The following is a 13,328-nucleotide window of genomic DNA, read 5'->3' on the forward strand; positions in this document are numbered from 1 at the left end:
AAAGCTTGATGATTCCACTGAGGATTTAGGAACAAAGGAGGACAAAAATATGCTGTGCTTAACATCAGTTGCCTTTACTGCTCTGGTCAAAGTAGTTGCCTTGGATACAAACATCAAAATTTCTGCCAGAAGGGGAGAGATGACTGATCCTGTAATTCCGATTAGGCAACAAAATTAACGTTTAGGTGTTAAAGGAAGCGTAACTCTCCTTCTGAACTGAGATCAAAGACTCTGCTGAGAATTTGAAAAGCAGGGTAATACGTAATATGGATTACAGTGTTGGACATCAAAAGTATCTTTTCTGTTTGTTTTCTTCCTTGTTCGCTTTAGGGCACTCATATTTCCTCTTCTGATCCGGGAAGGAAAACCAACACCATTTTTCACTTTCGTGCTAGCGCTTCTGTTCTGTGTTTACAATGGATACTTGCAAGGGCGAAGCTTAAGCAACTATGCAAAATACCCTTCAGGCTGGTTGAAAGATCCATGTTTCATTACAGGTGAGTTACATTACAAGTTATGAGAACATTACATGTTATGAGACCATTAGGTGTAGTTTTCCTTTGTCTTCACAGCTTTTTATTTTTTATTATAATTTTATAGTATCTTCAATCCCATTTTATAACTTTTCTCATAGTTAACTGTCTTGTTTGCTGTAGCTGGAAGCCTTTTAACCTTTTTTATTTTAGAACTGTGAACTGACACTTCTTCCCACAACGTCAGTGCTAGATGAGCTGACTGTCATCTTTATTCTTTAACACTTTAAAGTAAATACGGGTCTTGTGGTTTTTTTCAGTGTAGGAACTTGAGGCCTTAAATGGAACCAGCAACATACAGGTTTAGAACAAACAAAGCAGATTTTCCACATAACATGTAGATTAAACTGAAATCCCTTGTTTCTTGATTCTTTCTGTACTAAAGGTTTGTATGCAGTCAAACAGAAGTGAACAAATTCGTGGAGTAAAAATCCGGTTAAGGGTAGCTGCTTAATACGAAGATACCGACTCTAATGTCAGAAGTTTTTGGCGTTAGGATATTTACGCATGCATGCACACACGTGCACCAACACACCCACCCTCGCAATAGAAGTGGGCTTTGTCAAAGAACAAAACTGGCCCACAAGGAAGGGCGTGGAGGGGTTGATCATTCATTCCTATCAGGAGGTGAGGTCACATTTATACTTGAAGCCATGCATATGATTAAAAGGCTAAGATGTTTAGTGACAAAGTATTGTCTTTGCCCTACTTTTTTGTTTCCTAGGCATCCAGTTTTGCCTACTGTCAAAAACATAGTATCATCTTCCAAGGAAATTTTTACAGAAAGATCTTTTTGATCTGAAGATAAACCAGAATATTTTTGCTTTGTCAGTCAAAGGCAGAATACTGAGCTGTGTGGATCCTTGATCTGACCCAGTACTGTTCTTCCTGTTATTCTGCAGCCAGAGCAAGTTAGTGTTTCTCCCAGATTTCTCAAGCCTTGTACAGCAAGAATAAGAAGTTTTTATCTTTATTGCAGTGTTATTGCAGATGACAATAGATGACCGCTGTGCTAAATGCTGCCATGACTATAAGATTGAAGAAATTTAAATGGAAATAGATTCTTTTGCCGAGATCAGGAGGCAGTACTACTTGTGCTCTAAAAATGGAGAAATTGAGGTACAAGGGAATGACTTCAGTGGGCGCAAGGCCACTGAATTTCAGGATATACCTGAAATTCTCTTGGTACTTTTGAAATTCTAGTCTCCTTAAACTTGGATCCAACAAAAAAAAGATTAAAAGATCCACTGATCAAAACTGTTGAAGACTTTGTTTCTGGTGTCCTAGTTTAGTACCTTAATAAAAAGATATCTCAGTACAGTGTTGTAAACAAATCATGAGTCAGGAGCCATAAATCAGTTCCTCCTTACTGAAAGATCTTAAAAAATTAAGGCAGTAAGACTGTTGCTCAGGTTTCCTTGGTTTTTTGTTTGGGTTTTTTTTGAGTTTCAAGGATTTCTGAAAGATGTAAATGTATAAATGATAATAGTTAGGTTCATCTGCCTTCAGTTATGAATACCTCTGTGTATGAATTAGTGTGGTTTGGGTTTGTTTTTTGATTTTGTTTTTTGTTTTCCAAATAATACCAGTTTGCAATATATGCTTATATATATTTATTTCCAGTACTGCTAACGGTAGGGAAGTGTTGCTTTCTTGACTATTGTAAGTCAAAATATTGCTTTAAAAAGTTATCCTGAAAAATAAGAAAGTGAAGATTCCTGGTATACGTAGCAACTATTTAAATAGTGTCACTCCCTGCCTTTTTTGAGACTGTTACTACAATAAATCTTTAGATAAAGTTTGGCATGGCTATGAAACAGCCAAACCTAAGACTTCTTGTTTTTTTTATTCTTGTAACTAGAATATCTTTTGGGCTTTTTTGTTTTTGTTTTATAGTGCACATCAACATAATTGGAACATAGTGGGTATTTATAATTGCTATTTGGTATTCATCCCAGCTAGGTACCTCCAAATATCTGCAGTTTATGCTTGTAGCTTTGGTCAACTCAAATGCAGAAGTGCTGTATTGTACACTGGATACTCCCTGAACAACCGGACTATTATGTTCTAGTTCTCCAAAAACATCTGGCAGTGTCTTTAAGCCTCTGTTTAAAATGACTAAAAAAAATTGAGTAGAAGATTAGAGAATAACAATAGCAAGAAAACACATTTGCTGAGGGCTAACAAGACATTTCTTCAGTCTATATGAAGTTATGTGAGGAAGAGAAATGGGAGAGTGTCTGTAAGTAGCAGCCAAACAAGTTCAGTAGTTGGCAGCTGAAATTAGATAAATTTGCACGGAAGACAGAAATTTGGAGACGTGACGCTGATTTACCATCATGGTGGGAGGTTTCAAACGACTGATGTGTTCTCTTGTCTGTGCAGCTTAGTATACAGATTGACTATCTGTTTTCAGACGTTTAGGAGTTAATTCGGGAAAAGCAATAGCTTATATTTACACTAGCAATTGATTTGGAGCAGCAATACAGTTTTGATGTGGTTCCCTCATGGTTTCTCTGGACTGTGTGTGTTAGTGCAGTGAACTGCAGTGAACTAGTCTGTTTTCAGAGGAAACAGAAATGTTCTGCTTCAGATGCAGTACAACACTTGATAAAACCATGAGTTTGCAAACCAATGTGGGAACAACATCATTATCTTTCAGCATGTGCCTTACATATGTGTGCCAATAAAAAGTCTGTGAACTTACCAAGAGTACCCATGATACCCTGAAGCGGTGAACGCTCCAAACAGGGGCATCTGCACCTGCCTGCTTCACTCTTGTGTTCTTTCCTAATCCGTCTGCACTCCTAGGTGGAAACTCCTTCCTTCCTTTGCTTGCTTTAGCTTTGTCAAACCCTTTGCAGTATGGGGTATGTCTTTTCTTACTCCTTTAAATCCCCATTCAACAACTTCCTTCTAACGTTGATGGCTAACCCTTCCGTGCATCAAAACACTTCGCAGCAGCAGCAGCTCTGCGAAGCAGAGCAGCACCTATAACTCAGAAGGTGCAGGTGACAGAACATCAGCACCTAGTCTGTTGCGTGAGGCTTTTTATCTGGCAGTCAGGCGACCGAGCACGCATGCCACCTCTGCTCCCTACACAGAACAGACATGAAGAGAGCATGGCAATGTCCGTATCTGGATATAGTCTCGTGACCGAGAGACGTGGGTTAGTCAGTCCCTCTCCTAATATCTATAGCCATCTGGATGCTCCAAATGATCTTGTGCCTTCTTGGAAAGACTAACCACACAGTCTGGGACGAGGCACTGGTTCACCTGAAGTGTCTGCCAGGCACTTTCAGCGCAGCTGTGGAAACTGGCCTCCTGCTGTTTCTATACAGCATCTTGCACTGTATATTCTTGAAACCCGGAGTGGGGAGGTGAACCTGACGGCAGTTACCATACTGTCACTCTGAAATAGCCTGCAGAACAAGAGTAGGTCTTTTTAGCGTGAGCTTCTGTACGGGTGAGGGTGAAGAGGGCACTGGTGCAACAACACACATGTGCTCTTCTGTTGCACTAAGCCGTTTGGTAATACAGACCTAGTTACTTCCTTCTTGTGCAAGTGTTCTCCCAGTATGAACCCAGGCCTTAATCTCCAGGTTTATCTTGATGAAGGAGAAAAGCCTCTTGAGTTTAATAGTCTCATGAGGTCATCTACGTTGTGTGGTGCATCCTGTGGTTCTGAGAATCTACTGGAGTATGCTGTGGCTCCCTTCCTGTTTACCTATCCACGTTTCCCTGTGGTGGAAGCCAAGTCACGCAGATCGTGGTGCATAGCCAGCTCTTGGCTTTGCAGAGCGCAGTCCTAGGACTCGGCCATGGTGAGAATCTGAGGATGAGGACAGTGAAGTACAATGCCCGCAGAGTATAGGCACAGGGAACGTGGTTATGCAGTACTTCAGGGGAAAGTGGATCTTCAAATCGAAGAGGAGTGCTGTGAAAATAGCCTACATTCATTGGCTTGTTGTCCATGAAGAGAGATTTGATTGTTTCCTTCTGACATGTGGTAGTTTTCAAGTAGGAGGGGTAAAAATGCACAGAATCAAACTAATCTACTGTAGTAATTGGGCACTCTTAAAGCAAGCTCCAGTCTTTTTGCATGATCTGAAAAGTTCTTAGTAGTTCATATACTAATTTACAAACAGATACCAATACGGAACAAACAGCTAGCATTCTCCAAAATTACAGTGGCATTTCAGAGAAACCAAAAGGTCTCTAATTTCCCCTCCTGAGAAGAAATTTAGTGTTTTTTCTCAGAACTGATACTAACTTTCAGTGTAGATTTTTCCTCATGCTAATACTGAAGTAAATTAGTAGAAATATTGTTTACATTTAAGTAGAATTAATCTGTGCTTGTTAAGAAATTTCCTTTCAAATTATTTTATGGATAGAGATAATGACTTGCTTATGTAATTGCATGAATAACATCTCTTGTTTTCCAAGGTAGTCTCAACCTCTCTGGCAATTAGCAAATTGATACATAATTACTAATGCTAAGAGAAGCAAACTGTTCTTGTTGCTGGATGCAGTGGGGATTCAATATTCTCTGTTTGGATAGAGAACTGTTTTGAAGGAAAAAAGTTAAAATGATCTGTTTTCCTAAAAGTAGAATTCAACAGCATTTGAATTATTCACCTTGTGTTTTTGAATGTTGTCATTATATTAATTGGTCTGTAAATTCCTCATTACATTGATCTAATCTATCTCATGATGATGTAATTACATTTAATATATAGTTGAAAGGATTATGGTAAAATTTTACTACAAAAAACACTTTACGTATGACATCTACACACCTTGATTGCTAGTGGAAACTTACTGCACTGTGCTGTATGAACAAAAGGTTAAGAAACATGCTTGTTCACAGGACTAAATTCTGCCACTAGTTTTGTAATGTAAGCGGATTGTAACAAGCTAATCAAACAACATTTGTTATTTATATAGGTAAACATGGAGAGAGCTTTCACGCAGAAACCTCAATTTCTTTTCAGAGCAGTCATTTCCTCCTAATCCATGTGGAAGCAGACAGCTAGGTTCTTTAGTTAAACGCAGCCCGCCAAGGGATTGAGAGAAGAAAGCTGCCTATCTAACAACTTGTTTGAGCGGCAAGGTCCGCTTACATCTGTAGCCTCACTTTGAAATGTAGCTTAAGTCTTGGTAAAGTATGCTCTGACAACCTACTAGTCTTGCAACATGGCCTTATACGTCTGGATATCCATTAGCATCTTTGCTGAGATGGTCATACTACTGGATTTCTCTGTATTGAAGGAGAACCATCTGAAAGACTCAAGTTATGGGTGCAAAAAGGCAAAGCTTGCTTTCTCTGGCACATGAAGTGACTTCTAGAAGCACATCACTGGCATTTTCGTGGTAATTTTAAATAAAAATCAGTAACTTTGGAGGTGGATTCAAAACAATACAAAGGATCTACCCTCAAAACCCGAATCTTGTCTGCTCCTAGTAACAAGGAATGCTGCCTTCAAAGGAAAATAACATAGGTAACATGTAGCCAAAGACTCAAAAAGGAAGCGTGGAAATACTGAATTTCAACCCTAAATTCCTTTTGATTTACCCCATGCAATTACGGCAACAAGACATAAGGGTGCAGAATGAGACAATAATCTCAGTTTCTATGAAAGCCTGGTGTAAATGGGTAATTTTGCTGAATGACACAAGTAAATGGTGCATGAATTCCTTCACACTTTTATTATTCCTTTTATTGCACAGAAGTCTGCTGTGGAAACTCTGGTATATTGACAGTTAAAAAAAAAATGGGAGGGGGGACTAAGATGTGTCCCTCTGGCAGGAATGAGAACGGCTGTTTCTTTCAGTGTTTAAAATTTTAGTGTATTTGTTTTTCTGTGTGGAAGTCAGGGAAATATACACATTACATCTGTATATATGCACATGCATACATTTATATAAGTTTAGCAACATAAGAATAAACTTTATACTTGCAGTACTATTCCTATCTAGAGACCTGTTGATTACTGTGAGCTCTGCTGGCTGCAGAGCTCAGTGTGGGACTGGGATTGTGCAGCATGTCACCAGAATTGCTTATACTGCTTACGTTACTACTGCTTCGAGATAATATGCCTAATATGTGATATATGACTGTAGTTTGTTTTCTGAACAAGCACTTTGGCTCAGTGTATTAAAGATAGTATTTTAAATATTTCTCTTCAGGTTTTATAGGGTGGTTGATCGGCATGGCAATCAATATTCATTCTGATCATATTCTCAGAAATCTGAGAAAACCAGGGGAAACTGGTTACAAGATACCAAGAGGTGAGTAAAGATGTGACAGAAATCTATATAGCAAAAGAAGCATCTCTCATATGAGGAGAGGCAGAGAGAGGTGGGACCGTTCAGCCTGGAGAAGAGAAGGCTCAGGGGGATCTTATCGATGTGTATAAATACATGATGGGAGGGAATGAGGAAGAAGGAGCCAGGCTCTTCTCAGTGGTGCCCAGTGACAGGACCAGAGGCACTGGGCACAAGATTCAAACACGTGAAATTACATCTGAATACGTATTTTGCTGTGAGGGTGGTCAAACACTGGAACAGGTTGCTCAGAGAGGCTGTGGGGTATCATCTGTAGAGGTACTCAAAACCAGACTGGACATGGTCCTGGGCAACCTGCTCTAGCTGACCCTGCTTGAGCTAGGGGGGGCTTGGACTAGATGATCTCAAGATGTCCCGTCCGCCCTAAAATGATTTTTTGTAAAGATCACCTTCTAAAGCTTGGTGTATTTTAGGGAAGATAGTAATTTATGATATAAGAGGAAACTGGAAGTAGCAGTTTCTTGTCTACCTCAGGAAGTGATTTCATAGTGTGGGAAACATTTTTTTTTTTTTTTTCCCCCCCCCTCTTAAGCCAAGTATTCTAAGGGATCTGTTTCATGGTATCACATGGCTTGTGCAAGTCTCTGAATTTCTTGACCAACTTTGGCTGTATTTTTAAAAAGTGGTACAAATGTAACATAGCATTCCGTAACTTTTATGAGAATCAGGTGGGTGGAGAAAGAGGTGGTGGAGAGACGGGGTGGAGAGGTGGGTGGAGAAAGAAGACCTAAATTACCACCCCAGTGTGGGGGCAGGAGGGGAAGGCAGAAAGCACTCAGCAAGTGCGTGTGGCTGGCCCATCTTATGTTGTCCCACATATGAAGAGGGAGGGATCTTTGGTAACCGGAGAGCAACAACTACTGTGGTATGGGAGGTAAAGGGAAAAGAGGACAGAAATCCAAAGGAAGTTAGGCGTTATAAATTCTGGCCTTCATGGGAAAATGGAGAATATGAAAGGACTTCTTATGGAGCCTATGGAGGTGTTAAGGTTTATTGACATTTTTGGAAACATTAGACTCTTCCAGGTGTATTACACTCGGCGAGAGCAGAAAAATAATAGATACCTCTGAATTCTGCTGTTTCTCTAAGTTTTTCCTTTAGTTGTTGCTCTCTCTTGGTTTTTAGTGAGATTTTTTTAATAAAACTGGAAGAACTAGATATGTAAGGCAGTAGACTGTTATTTTTGCATCAAGAAGATAACTTTATAATTTTGATAGATGTAAATCCAAGTGTCCATGTGAAAAATGAATATGAACATACTGTACTATGTTCAGTGTACAAAAAGGTTCTGAAGGAAATAAGATGTTATTTGCTGCACAATCAGGAGGAGTTGGTCTTTTTGATACTGCTTATCCAGTGTAAGTGCTAGAATTCTACTTCTCTTTTGTCACAAAAGCAAAGTAATTAAAGCAAGGTCAAAACATGTCCTTTATTACACTTGGCAAATACTTGTTTGTTTAGTCCCACTGGTAAAGCACATACTGAGATGTTATCAATTTGTACACTAACTTTGGAATTAGGGTGAAAGTTCTTATTTTATAAAATTCCCAGCAGGTGAGTACTGATTGTTTATGCATAATTCGCTGTAAAACACATTTAATGCAGACTGCCAATTACTTCTTTCACTGAGTGTCAGGGCTGAAGCAGTAGACCTGATGGGGGATGTGAACAAAAGGACAATACATTTTAAGCTAGAGGATAAATTTGGAACTTTAATTCATAATAATAATAATATTGTTCATAATTAACTTAATTTCTGAAGTACTTAAATTAAAGAAATTAAACATTGTATGCTAACTAACCCTATGAGTATTTTCTGGGATCTTAAAGGGGAGCATATTTTCTATTTTTACATATTTTAAAAAAGGTTTCGTTTATGATCAAAGAGCCAGTTTGATATCATTGTTAAGTAATTATTTACAGAGGCATGAACTCGCTTCTGATACTGGTAAGTCTGCTTTTCTTTCATGAATTAAAGAGGAAAAATGGAGCTGGAGAAGGTCTGTCTTAGAAGGAGGTCTGAAGTGATCCTTCATGGTACAGCTTGAACTGAAAAACACTGCTTCCACTGCCTTTAAAAATTGTATAGAGACATTGGTGATATAGCTCTTATTTTACTTACAGTAAAAGATAGCATTGGAGATCTCCTTGATTAAAGTGCTTTTAAAATAACTTTGTCCTGCTTCCAGGAGGAATGTTTGAGTATGTCAGTGGAGCCAACTTTTTTGGAGAGATCCTGGAATGGTTTGGGTTTGCCCTTGCCTGCTGCACCATTGAAAGCCTTGCCTTTGCATTGTGTACGCTTTTCATCTTGGGTTCAAGGGCAAAACAACACCACCAGTAAGTGTTCGTGTCGTATAATTTCTGTTGTCTCTATGCCACACTTCATTTCCATTTCACAAATTACGCCTCATCCCATAGGGATGTTGCATAGCAAGTCTTGTGAGAGACTCTGCTACTGCAGTGGAGAATATGGTAGAGAATGAGTAGTATTAAGCACTGCATAATTTCAACGGGATGGTACTGAGCATAAACGGACACAAGATACAACGAGGTGGTCAGAATAATTTTTAAATGAACATAGTTCATCCTGGATCTGAAAAAATTATAGACAAGTTTGGGAAAAGTGTCTTAATTGATCATATACTATACTTTCCCTTGTGGCTCAAACTTATTTCTATAATACTAAAATTTTGAAAATCACTCTAAAGTCTTCTGTAACAGGCACACTTTATAGTCAAGTCTGTATCATATTGTCTATATTCAAGCGTATAGACAATATGAAAACAGTTCTGGTAGATGATATGTAATAAAGTCTCTGCTCTGTAATTAAACTGTCTGACTGCTAATGTATTTGTAATTTGTATTTGTGGCTTTCCTGCTAACCGAAGGATCATAGTTCAAGAAGACTTGTTTCTTCAAAGGATTCTCTTTAAGGAATAGCATGTTTAAAAGAATTTGAACACCTTAATCTTATTTTGATTATTTTAAGCTTCCTGCTTTGATTCTCATGCTGAAACTTAGTGGCATGAGAGGTGGTAAACATGAATTTATGGAGGAAATAAGTTGAAAAAAATGCCATTGCTAACAGTCTGTCAGGGCAGCCATGGCTATGTCTAGTGGAGTCTTGAGCACCTTGTTCGTAGGTTGTTCCAGGTCTGTATTACCCTGCCAGTGAGCAAGTTTTTCCTACTATCCAACCTGAACCTTCCAAGCCTGTCACCTGTGACTATCTCTGCTTGTTTTACCACCTGCTATTACTGAGCAGACTCGCGGAATATCTTCGGTTGGGAGGAGCATCTGGAGGTTGTCTAGTCCAGTTGTCTGGTGTGACCTGCTCCAACCAGGGCTCACCGCAAGGCTGTACCTGGTTGCCCAGGACCTCATGCCCAGGAGTTCTGAGTGTCTCCAAGAGTAGAGGCTTCAGCACATCTCTGGCAAAGCACTGGGACAGGAATTTTCTCATTCTCATGGGGAAAAGGGTTTTTTCTTTACATCCGGTTGGAATTTTCCATGTTGCAACTTTTATCCCCTGCCACTGGTCCACTTGCAGTGTGCCTCCAGGAAGGGTATGGCTCTGCCTTCTCTCTAACATCGCTGTAGGTAGTGGAAGACTGCAATTAGATCGGCCTCTTAACTTCTTTTCCAGGCTGAACAAGCCTAGTTCCCTCAACCTCTCCTCTTATATGTTCTAGCTATGCAGTCGTTTTAATGACCATCTGCTGGATTCTTCTCCAGTTTGTGGACATCTCTATTGCACAGGAAGCCGAAAACTAGAGGCAGTAATGCAGATGCAGGCTCTCAGCTGATGAATAGTGGAGAATAAGCACTTTGCTTGACTTGGTGGCTCTATACTTGTTAAAGCAGGCCAGTATGCAGTTAGCCTTTGTCATTGCAGGAATCCATTACTGACTCATGTTCAACTTGTCCACCAGGATGTCCCTGTCCTTTTGTGCAGAGCTGCTATCTAGCCAGTCAGTCTCTGGCCTGCACTTTTGCATGGGGCCATTGCATTCCAGCTGCAAGAGTTTGCATTTCGTTCATAGTTTTGCTCCATTGCCTTAAATAACTCCCCTTCCAGTACCTGTAGGTAGCAATAACAGGGCCCCTTAGTCTCTTCCTCGCCAGAATAAGCAATGCCAAATTCCTCAGTCTCTCCTTGTATATTATGTTCTTCAGGCTCAAATTCCATGGTGGGTTTCTGTCTATCTTAAGCCTCGACAGCACTCTTTAAGAGCTCTTAACTTACAGAGCATTATGAAAAGCTAAACATTGTTCAAGGAAGTAATTTGCACTAAAGGAAAAATGCATAAAAATGGAAAAGGGGTACAGAAAAAATAACAACTAAAAATAGCAAATCCATGTAAGTGAAGAAATATTTTGGTGTAGTCTGTTTAGTTTGAAAAACTTTGAATAAATTACTGAAAAAGATCAATAGTGTAATGCTGGTATTCCACAGCTGCAGGTTATCATGCATTGCATGTTTTGTTCTCTACTTATTCCAGCTTTGGTCTTGCAGTTAGCTATTGATAATATGAATACCTGCACCTTTGAGGAGCCCAGATGAAGTTAATTCTTTTTTCTTATTTTAGAGAAGCAGGAGAATAAATATTTGAAAATGGGTGTAAATGTGCTTGTTATCTAAGGTGACCAGACAAATAATAACATTTGGTAGCGCTATGCATTTATTCTTTTAAAATTGTCTGAATTTGAAAATAGTGATGGTCTTTGAGGGGGATTAGCAATAAGGCTAGTGTAATGTTTGTCACATTCAGTTTGATTTCCAAATCTTGACTGGAACTGAAGATGTTTCTATCCAGAACAGGACTGTCATTCCAGTATTTGAAGTATCCCTTGCTTCCACGTGAAGTCATTACACAATTTGACATGTTATGCCCTTGAATGTTTTTGATTTTTTTTTTTTCCCCTTCTACTTCTAAAATGCAAATACTCAGGATGCATAGCAACATACATTTTGCAACAACATGCTATTCCTTCCCTGGCTGTTCTCACCACATCTGTTGGTTTGATTTCCCGTTGCTAGCAGCAGTAACTTTGTTTTGTTGGTGATTAGATGTCATTAGGATGAGTGTGGTAAATGGCAGTTTTCTATCCAGAGTAGGTTCTAAAGGCATTTTTTTGGTTTGTAGCCAGAAAATACATGGATTAAATTGAACACATTGTACAATTACTTAATTTCCTTGACAGCATTTTGAAGACTCAGTACTCATCAGATTTCTGTCTTTGTTTTTCAGATGGTACCTTGAGAAATTTGAAGACTACCCAAAGTGCAGAAAAATTGTGATCCCATTTGTGTACTGAGCTGTGCTTTTAACACTGTTTTTGAAATGGATGCTTTTTGTAACAGCTACACTTTACAGGTGTTGGCAGGTTAACAACATACTCTGATCATCACTGTGACAAAGCCTTTGCATCAGTGCTGCTATTAGTTACTTCTTTTCCTCTTACTGAAAACCCAGAACCTGATGGGTGACATGGTGAATAGGAACAGAAATGCTTTTCCAACAGTGGAGCACCATCATAAATACATTAGGCAATGTGGCTGAATTCACATCATGGAAAGTACTGTACAGGACTTCTGGTGCTTCCTTTTCTGTCTATGCAGGCTTCTGCTCTTTCTGCTCGATCTAGCCACGCTGTCCTGAGGATTGTGCCATGAGCCCAGTCACCCTCACTGCAATCTGGATGGTGTGTTCTGCCTGTTATTTGCCTGCATACACCAATGGGGTTGATTTTTTTTCCTTGCCTTCCTAATCCTTTCTTCCCACTATCTGCATTTGCAGGAGAACTGATGATGCAGACCAAGGACATTAGATTAATGTAGTTGCTGTTAGGTAAGAGACAGTGTTCTTCCTCCTCTTTGCACTCTTACACGGGTATGGACACTGTATAGATAATTCTTAATGTCATTTACATGAACAGTTGTAGTGCTACCTTTCCCAAATAATAGATTAAGATTGTCATCTACCTCTCAAATTTGATAACTATCTCAATATTTAATATGTGTTTTCTCACTTAACACTATTTTTGGAAGGCATTCTTTATTTGGGATACTTAGGCCAGTCTAGCACTGTTAACAACTGTGTAATGTTTCCTAACTTCTTAAAAAAACCTTAAGATTGTTACAAAATTCTCTTATTATGCTGTTAAAAAACATCAAGTGTCTTCCTTCTCCTGATAGTGTAGGTGATTTTATATTTCAAAAGTCTGGAATCTTGTAGTTCTGCTTGTTTTATTTATGTCAGTTCTCATACCCCTAAATTTTTTTCCCGAAGGACTCCAGAAGGGTTTCAAAAACATGATGGGTTCCCAGGCATACCAACTTTCGGTTTCAGGCACATCTGTGTCCTTTGCATGCTTATATTAAAGAATATATTAAAGAATTTTTTAGAATTGCTGAAAAAAACCCCTAAGAAATTCTACAGA

The 13,328-nt window shown here is 39.1% G+C and overlaps 1 protein-coding gene across 1 annotated transcript; it reads left to right on the forward strand.

Annotated features, from left to right (window-relative positions):
• Positions 1-277: 277 nt before the first annotated feature.
• On the forward strand, positions 278-12,203 carry SRD5A1 (steroid-5-alpha-reductase, alpha polypeptide 1 (3-oxo-5 alpha-steroid delta 4-dehydrogenase alpha 1); the record flags this gene model as incomplete). The annotated part of the gene is made up of 4 exons (XM_009576750.1): positions 278-497; positions 6,723-6,824; positions 9,071-9,221; positions 12,137-12,203. Coding segments are annotated over 4 exons (540 nt in total), but the record flags the coding sequence as incomplete, so codon positions are not given.
• Positions 12,204-13,328: the final 1,125 nt, after the last annotated feature.

The sequence above is a fragment of the Fulmarus glacialis genome, unplaced genomic scaffold, assembly GCF_000690835.1.
Source record: "Fulmarus glacialis isolate BGI_N327 unplaced genomic scaffold, ASM69083v1 scaffold27284, whole genome shotgun sequence".
Taxonomy (NCBI): domain Eukaryota; kingdom Metazoa; phylum Chordata; class Aves; order Procellariiformes; family Procellariidae; genus Fulmarus; species Fulmarus glacialis.